The sequence below is a fragment of the Fopius arisanus genome, unplaced genomic scaffold (genome assembly GCF_000806365.1).
Source record: "Fopius arisanus strain USDA-PBARC FA_bdor unplaced genomic scaffold, ASM80636v1 scaffold00009, whole genome shotgun sequence".
Lineage (NCBI taxonomy): Eukaryota > Metazoa > Arthropoda > Insecta > Hymenoptera > Braconidae > Fopius > Fopius arisanus.
Window position 1 is genome coordinate 666227 of NW_011887748.1, and position 8817 is coordinate 675043.

The 8817-nt window shown below is 37.0% G+C and overlaps 2 protein-coding genes across 6 annotated transcripts in view; both read left to right on the forward strand.

Moving 5' to 3' along the window:
- The first annotated feature begins 740 nt into the window (after positions 1 to 740).
- RpL32 (Ribosomal protein L32) lies at positions 741 to 2108 on the forward strand. The gene is made up of 4 exons (XM_011316845.1): positions 741 to 839; positions 1076 to 1190; positions 1612 to 1764; positions 1903 to 2108. The coding sequence occupies exons 2-4, from the start codon at positions 1098 to 1100 to the stop codon at positions 2059 to 2061; spliced, it is 405 nt and encodes a 134-aa protein (XP_011315147.1). The 5' UTR covers positions 741 to 839; positions 1076 to 1097; the 3' UTR covers positions 2062 to 2108.
- Positions 2109 to 3799: 1691 nt separating this feature from the next.
- LOC105274046 (uncharacterized) overlaps positions 3800 to 8817 on the forward strand; it is a 6477-nt gene continuing 1459 nt past the window's right edge. For 2 of the 5 annotated variants that reach the window (XM_011316848.1, XM_011316852.1), the window contains exons 1-7: positions 3800 to 4653; positions 6532 to 6603; positions 6667 to 6805; positions 6996 to 7138; positions 7391 to 7514; positions 7839 to 7985; positions 8176 to 8408. In XM_011316848.1, the coding sequence (XP_011315150.1) occupies positions 6564 to 6603; positions 6667 to 6805; positions 6996 to 7138; positions 7391 to 7514; positions 7839 to 7985; positions 8176 to 8408 (826 nt within the window). In that variant the 5' untranslated portion in view covers positions 3800 to 4653; positions 6532 to 6563. The remainder of the gene's footprint in view (positions 4654 to 6531; positions 6604 to 6666; positions 6806 to 6995; positions 7139 to 7390; positions 7515 to 7838; positions 7986 to 8175; positions 8409 to 8817) is intronic. The other 3 variants (XM_011316850.1, XM_011316849.1, XM_011316851.1) reach the window with 3 other exon arrangements.

Consider the following 8817-nt stretch of genomic DNA (forward strand, 5'->3'; position numbering starts at 1 on the left):
AGTGGGGGGTCGCCAGGCGATACTCCGTGCATACGCACGCACACCGTCCATGCGTATAGAACACCGCGGGCAGTCTCAATTTGACGAGATACGATAATTGCGAAAATTCTTAACCTAATAAATAATTCTCTCTTAAAAAAAAACAGTGCAATCACGTAAAATCCAATAGTCAGTTAAAAATAATTGATTGAAGAGAATTTAGCTTGTGGATTTTGGTCTTGACCATCAAAAACACTTCGATTGGATCTCTGAAACGGGAATGGGAGTATCAGATACATTGAATTACGTTCTGTTTTCTAATCCCGTCAGCTCGAGTGCCGGTTCGTTTTCGAAAACTGCTGCATAAGCTGTAAGTCGCTGTTATTTTTTAATTAAAAATAAGAGGAATCAATTTATTTATTGTTATTGCCTGATTTTTGGAGACTAGGTAATGCTTCTATAGTTTATTCTATTTTTATAAAAATTTACAACATTAATATCAAATAAACTGGTATTTTCAATTTTTAGTTGGACTCCAGCAATAAAATGTGTGCATCCTCTGGAATTAGTGTCTAGAGCAATAATCATTACATAATATTTAACATTTAATACTTATTATTAATATTACAATTCATGAATGACTTTTGTTTCATTAATAATAATTTATTTATAAGCACGGATTTTCTGGGTGAAATGAATAATATTCACTTGCGTTTGGAAGTTTGAATTACCCGCTAAAGTTTGACTTCCGGATTTGACTCTGATGAGGGTTCTAGGGACTACTAGGGAATCCCCTAGGGGCTAGGAACATCTGGAGTGAGGAGGAATAAACCTTTTCAACATTTATTTCTTTGGAGACGGTAGGGTTCTTCAATAAAATCCAAAAATATTCGTGTCATCGTGGATTAATTGAGAGGAAAATTGTTAAAATATTGTGGAAAAATTATTCGCAAAGGGTTTGGGGTGAATATTTGTGGAAAATTGTGGGGTTTGTGTGGATTTTCAAGAGTTTCAGTTCATGGTGACACGGGTATCACGGATAAATATCGTGAGGGGATGTATTTTTTTTTATTAGGAAATTGGAATTTTGTTGCAGGTTCTCCAAGTAAGTTGTCAGGATGGCGATCCGCCCGGTTTACAGGCCCAATATTGTCAAGAAGAGGACCAAGAAGTTTATCAGACATCAGAGCGATCGTTATGACAAACTCAAGGTGCGTTTTAACCTATAATTACTACTGACAACAACCGCATTGTTTTCCTTACCTAAACACTGACAGATTTTAATTATTTATTAACAAAATCATCCCAACGTAAAACTCCCTTGTTCCAATGTTTGTAAACCCCTCGCAATTCACTAGTTACCAAATTAAATGCAACCATTTGTCTCTTTAAACAGTAATTATTGCACTTAACCATTGAATTTGTTTCTGGGTTCAATGTTATAAAAAAATTCACAAGAATATTTTTATTGCTGAGTTTTATTTTTAAATGGGGGAAATGAAGGGTGTTTTTTATTTTAGTATCTGTCATGATATATTGATTGAGATATTGAGATCAGGTTATGAGGGATTAGGAAATTGAGGAAATTGGTTGTTTTAAGAGGAGAACGTGATTTTTTATGGGAAATTTCAGAGGAACTGGCGTAAACCCAAGGGTATTGACAACAGAGTCCGTAGGCGTTTCAAGGGACAGTACTTGATGCCCAACATCGGTTATGGAAGCAATAAAAAGACTAGACACATGCTCCCCACAGGATTCCGCAAGGTCCTCGTGCACAACGTCAAGGTATAGTAAACTGATTTATTCATAATTGTCTAAAATTCACTGGCGATTGCAAAATAAAGAATATGTAATAATAAGTTTTTAGAGCTGATGATAATTTCCTTTTGATTCACATGATCATTGATATCACTGATTTTCCAGGAACTCGAAGTCCTCATGATGCAGAATCGCAAGTTCTGCGCTGAAATTGCCCACGCAGTGAGCAGTAAAAAACGCAAGGCAATAGTAGAACGTGCCCAACAGCTGTCGATCAGAGTGACGAACGCTAATGCACGTCTGCGATCTGAGGAGAACGAATAAGCTCCTGACATTTGTACCATACATCTAATAAAACATGAAAAACCTAATCATGCCAAGTCTCATTAATTTCACCTCTCACATTCACTCAATTTCATTTACCGATGTAAAATAATGCAAATTTAATCTCTCATTCGTATTAATTATCAATTCATCACGAAAACTGGAATTCATTATTCAAAGTAATTATTTGAACGAATTGATAATTTATTTACGTTAATGAGGGATAAAGAAAGGTCTTTGTAAGAAATTTGTTTCTGCAGTAAAAGATCTTTTATCGTTTTGCCCCTAATCCACGTGACACGAATTTTTTACCACTTCAAAGAATAAAAAAAGCCAACTAATCCTCGACTACTCTTTTTTACAACTCGACCCATTTTTCGGGGCATTCCCATGATTTATGAAGGTGCAAACGGCGTCTAAGTAATTCCCAGGGAATATAAGAACCCCGAGAAATTCGCTGCAGCTCGATAAAGCCCTGGGCTAATCAGTAGAATCCGTTCGCGTGTGTTTTCACTGATTTTATCACAGCGAAATAGCCAGGACGGCTATTTCCACTGGAGGCGACGTAAGTCGCATGCAGAAACTCCTTGGCGATGGGCGAATAATTGTGCTTTCGGTGGAGGAATATAAAGGAACTCCTCATTGACTTGTTTCTTAATTATTCTTTTGCCGGGGTGCGGGGATCAACTGCAGGATGAAGCATGTGGACGGCTTCTCCACTTTTTGCCCCTCTACGTGGCTCGCGTGTCAAGCGTTGGCTGACCCAAGGGGGATGGAGATTATCGACCCCTGGCTTGACCGTCTTAGAACCCCCTGGGGTAACACACTTGGAATCCTCCTGGAAACCTATGCGACGTACTTTACATATTCCTCTTGTCTATCGTCCCATTCCCCTGGGCTATCCCTAATTAAATTCATGTATTCCTGTGTCAATTCCACTTGCTCAAGTTATTTCAAAACAATCAGCTCAATATTTCCAGCAACAATTAATTATTATAAATTAATAAATAACTACTCACAGACTGAATTGCTTAATTGTTATCAAAATCCAATTGTAATTCGTAATTTATCAGCTCACGTATTGATTTTACGAGAAAATATCAAAAGACCTTTTTTGTCGGAAATTTAATCGCCTAGAAAAAAGTCATTTGCCGTTTTTCTCTTACAGCGATATTTTTCGGGGTAAAGCGATAATTAAGAACAGTCAGTTTTGTGGTATTTTATTTCAGTGGTTTGTTACGAATTTAGACCGACAAAGCCATTCTCTTTAATTGACCGATTTTTTCTTTCATTGAGGTGATTTTAGATCATTTCGGAGGTCAAGCATTATTTTTGCGTAGAGAACAACAAAAATTTCTGTCCCCAATAGTCGAATCAACGAACCGTGTCTCGTGACGACAATAGGAACAATTGTTACCCTAAATCATTACCATTTCCCATCACGCCACGCAAGTCCTGTAATTAGAAGTCCATGAACATTATTTAAGGTTTTAACTATTAAAAATGATATGAGTGACCTCGACGAGTATTAATGCGACGTTAGAAACTCGTGCGATTAACGCTCTTGAGTAGATCAAAGCTGATAATTCAATAAAACATTTAATTGATAAATGAAAAAAACATTTAATGATTAATCGATTTATTTCCGCGCACTCGGAGGCCGCAATAACATCTGCGATTATCTTCTGGAGATTGTTAGGTCAGACAAGGGGGCAGTTAATTTTCTCGAGGGCACGTGTCAAGATGTAGAGCAGCAGAGCCCCTAGACTAGAAAATAGATTTTTCCATCAGATTCCCTCGTCCCACCCAGCAAAAGACCAGGAATTTTCCTGAAAAAACTTTTCCATCGAGGAAAGCATCGACCCAAGTGGAAGTGCCTTCTCCATTTCTACGGGAAATTAACTTCAACTTTTACTTTATAATTCTGAAAGACGTAATTCATTTATGGTTCACGTGAATTATTTGGGTATTAGTCTTGATGAGTTTTCAGGGGATAATTTCAGTGTTTGTCAGACGGATGAACTCTTGAATTAATTGGAAATGTCAGATCTTAAATAGAAATTGTAAGGGATGATTGGAAAGGTCGGGTGGCACATGTTAAAATTTTAATGTGACTGATGATCTGTCTGTTGGGCATCGATTAATGAGAGAGGGAGAGACCCCTTTTTTTTTCGTTCCCCACCTTTTTCCGTCGACTCTAGGAGTTAAACACCTGGTCAACCTGCACCTGGACGATACTTTTGCCGTGTACTAAACTATTCCCCTGTTTTCTCTGGTAAATTCAGTCAGTACTTCGGTGGAAGTCGAAACGGAAGGATCACCTGTGCTTTTTCTGATTGTCAACGTGTGTTCCCAAGGGTAGGCTTGATAAACAATCAGTGGATTCGTGCATTATCGTGCATTTTCTGTTATCGATTTCTTTTTTTTTTTGAGGAAATAAGTCATTCGGAGGGGTTCGTATTTTAGGGGATTTTTTTCTGGCTCTATTATTTTTTAGACCAGAATTTTAACAGTTGTAGGATGAAACAGAACTTGGAGTTTTGGATTTAATACCCTGGGATTTTTGCTTGAGATTGTTGTCTCTAGATTTCGGTGAGTAATTACTGAAGAATTTATTTATTACTATTTTCACAGTTTTATTCAATTTAATTCCGGTAAATGCAGCGGCGGTATGACAAATCGCGATAATTCAAACGTAACGTTTTTCGTAATCCACGATTTATCTCAGGAACTATCGACTCAAGACGAAAATGGTAAAGGACTTTTTTGTAGTTGATCAAATTTATGATAATAAAGGTCTCTTGACGTCTCGTCTGAAACTCAATAGTTTTCAGGGAAATCGATGTTGAAGGGACTTTTGAAATTGGATTCATCTGATTTTATCACTTTGTTACTGAGTTGGCGCTGAATTGTTCTATTTCCTTCGCAATTTTTTCACCACACTATTTACACATGCCGGTGATTTCCCGACGTTGGTAGATCCTCTTCATGCACTACATACTTGAATAAAATAAAATATCGAGTAAACGTAATTTTCGGAGGGAAATTCACTTTCGCAGTTGTTCTTATTAGTTCGTCCCAGATATTCTGGCGCTGGCAATGAGTAAATAAATTAAATAAAACGCACGTATGTAATAATTCCACAGTCAAGGCTCTTACCTTGCACTTAAATACTGCGCGCAACCAGTGAATTATTCAGAGAAATAGAGTTATTGGGAACTAGACCACACACATGGATTATGTGCGTGGGTTTTTCAAACAAGTCAAGAAAAAATCAATCTTAGTGTATAAGCACGAGTATAAGATAATGCAGTTGATTGGTGCTGTCAGCAAAAGTTGAATAAAGCTATTGCAAAAGTTTATTTATTTGTCCGCGTTGCACAAATATCCGTCATAATTCCATTTATTTTGTTATCAAACAACAAAAGTAGACAATAAATCGCATAAACTACTTCCCAATTGTTTACCATTTCCAGTTAAACTCTCATTGTCATGTTATAATTCCCTACAATAGCTCTCTTTTCGCAGAAAAAAAAAATATTCCACTTGTCTCTAATTGCGCAATTAAACTCTTTAGAATGAATTAATAAAATATAAAAATTCACTTTCTGGAATTGATTTTAGGGAATTTATTTTATACAGAAATTACTTGAAAATCATTTGAAACAATTTGTTTTGTGTTTATGATTATTACTGGATTGGATTAACGAGCAAGTACTTTGATTTTTTTTTTCACGCAACTCATGGTTCAGTGGCCGCACATTGGTGCACTCAGGTGTGGTCTTTGTTGTATTTTACCTGAGTAGGAAATGCCCGGAACTGGACATCTCGCATGAGCAAATTCTACACGATCCGAAACAAGAAAAATTCCATTCGCTTCCAACATCCCCTCTTCGCCAATTTGCTTTTGTTTCCCCTGACTATTACCTCCTGACGCAATCGAAATTATCTCGAAAATCGATCAAAGGATCATTCAAAAATTATTTGCTATTATTTTTTATTTCCATTATCTAAATTTGTATTGAAATTCCGCAATCCACAATTTCCATGAATTTCCCGGAAGTTCTCGCAATTTTCGTTGATTATCGATTATAATTGAATAATAAAAATGTAAATGCTCAGGGATAATTATGGTAATTAGGGCAATTAATGTGATTGTGTCAAGTAAAATAAAGAAATTGAGAAAATTGATGAAAAAACTTGAGAATCCTTGACGTTGACATTGGCAGTTTAATTTGGCGAATAGTACAGTGTAAAGACCAGAATGTCTGCCTCTAGATCCGATTACACCTAGTTCTCCAAACTGCCCCGATGAAATATGAATAATCGACCTTGCGGAATGACCCGTTAAGCGTTAATATCGACATTACCATTAAATCGAGGGAAGAAATGTGTACAAGGGATGAACAAAAGACGTAATCGATACGGCACCTGTTACATTGTCTCTGAACTGTTGCTATTTCTTTTCAGGAGAGCCATAAGCCGTTAATTTATTCATCGACATGTATTACCAAGCGATTGCGCTCAATTTAGTGCTAATAAGTAAGTTGCATTATTCAGGGGATAGAGGGTGAGAATAGATACCAATTTTCTTTATATTATCAGGTGTATCGATCCAAGTGATCGCCTGCGAGGGCTGCAACAAGGAGGATCACCAGAAATGTGTCGCCCTGGCTGATCCTCTCCTCAAAGATGCGCATCTTATCTTTCCTGATAACATGAGGGACATCGATATGGTCTGCAGGTACTGCGCAATTGAATTTTTTCTCCTTCTTGTGTCAATGAACTTTTAGATGTAATTGCATTTTCCTGTTGCGATTTCCATCGATCGCGGAATTCATGTGACTTTTTTTTTTATTTTCTCAATGCAAAGGGGAGGACAAACCTCTTACGTACACGCAACGTGTAATTTTTTAACTATTTTTAATAAATAGGACATGGTCGAGCTTTGTCGACTGCATCAAGCGATATATCGACAGGTGTTTCACGAAACAACGGAGGGAACAGTTTAATCAGGCGGTTGAGTCCCCGATTGCGTCGGTTCATCAGATGTGCTCTGTCACTTCTTATCAGACTGGTAATTTTTCCATAAGTCTTTTCCATTTTCTCAAGAAATTCTCTTCCATGTACTGCAACTCAGTAAATCGTCAGTAATGAGTAATTATTTAACAGATTGTGTATAGAATTCGCGCAATTAAAACATGTATCGATAGAAAGTTCTTTGGAAACTCTTTAGAAGTTCGAGAGTTTTTGTAGAATTTCTTGAGGGGAGTACCAGGTATTTCCGTTGAATTTTTTCAGTTGATGAACTGGTTTGTTTGCATTCCAGAGTACCTTCAGTACGCAAGTTGTTTAAAAGCAACAGTCACCGAGGCACAACATTGCGGCAATCAGTACACAGCCCTCGTGGATGAGGTATCTCAAGGGGAAATGGCCCGAAGAAGCCTCTGCTGGTCAGTCCAATTTTATTACCCCTGGAGAAGAGATACGGTTGCTCCTCCAGGAAGTTACTCCTGAAATAACTGAAATAACTATTCTCATTTATTTATCCTCGTTTTATCTCGGCAACTATCCATCCGAAAACGAAATACCTGAGGACTTTTCTTTAGATATTGAAATTTCCGATAAAAAAGTTCCTCATACATTTCCCCGTAAAATCAATAGTTATCGAGATAAATTCATATTTAACAAGAATCTCAAATTGTAGTGGTCTCGTTGCACTAGTTGTTGACTTTTTGAGATTACATCAGCAAATTTATGGTTTATGGGGGTTTTAGTGCTCACCACCACTTCCGGGCTTGTGTCATTACTGAGACGAGGAAGAGGTGTGATGGGGGTCAACCTGGAGGCGCAGCTTCGAGGTTTTCTGGACAAATTCTCGACCGGGCCTTGAGCTTTTTGCAGGAACAATGTCAGGCTTACATGTAAGGGATTTTCTACATTATTGAATTCATTAACTAATTAAATGAATTAATGAATAAATGAATGAATTAATTAATTAATTAATTAATTCAATCGGTTAAACCAATTAATCCTGTCGTATCTAATGAATATCGATTATTGAATTGGCAATTGTTTATCGGTTTTGATTAATTTTTTAAATTTCCCCTGAAGACCAAATGGTAGTGACTGTCCAGAACCGGTGACAGACAGTTCTTTGGCTCTTGCTGTGAGTCCCTTGGACGAAGAATCAGGAAATCGCGGTATCAGCCGACGTCCTTATCAGCGAACTCTGTCACCCGATAACTACGCAGGACAGGCCAGCACTTTCCATGGCGCAAGTACAAATACTATTAACAGTGCGTCATCGTTCAGGAGCACTGGCAGATCCCTAAATGTTCTTCCAAGTAAGGATGAACTGGGGGACAGGCGACACGTACGAAATCTCATGGAAAAATCTCGCGTTTTCTCCGAGAAATTCTATTAATTTCTATTGAAACTCGAAAAAAATTTATTATAATTGCATTTGTCAAATAGAAAGATTATTATCTGTCATAGAAAATAATACTTATTTATTTATTTATTGAGTAATGATTTTTTTAATAATTATAATAAATACTGATAAAATATGAAAGGAAATTTCAGGTTTAAGGCCCGGGTGGACTACCTATAGAACGTCATCTTTTGTTTAAATTTTATCTTTCTAGCCTAAAATACATAAAAATTTGGGATAAGTTTTGAGGTCACGAAAATCACTGGATTTGGCATGAAAAAATAATGAAAAAAAAGAGGAAAAAATTTTGAAGGGCGCTAAAG

Bases quoted from the DNA above. Each gene is read 5' to 3' on its own strand.
- RpL32 (XM_011316845.1), top strand. From the start codon at position 1,098: ATGGCGATCCGCCCGGTTTACAGGCCCAATATTGTCAAGAAGAGGACC. The intron at 1,191-1,611 runs GTGCGTTTTAAC...GGGAAATTTCAG, and splicing joins ATCGTTATGACAAACTCAAG to AGGAACTGGCGTAAACCCAA. The intron at 1,765-1,902 runs GTATAGTAAACT...CTGATTTTCCAG, and splicing joins TCCTCGTGCACAACGTCAAG to GAACTCGAAGTCCTCATGAT.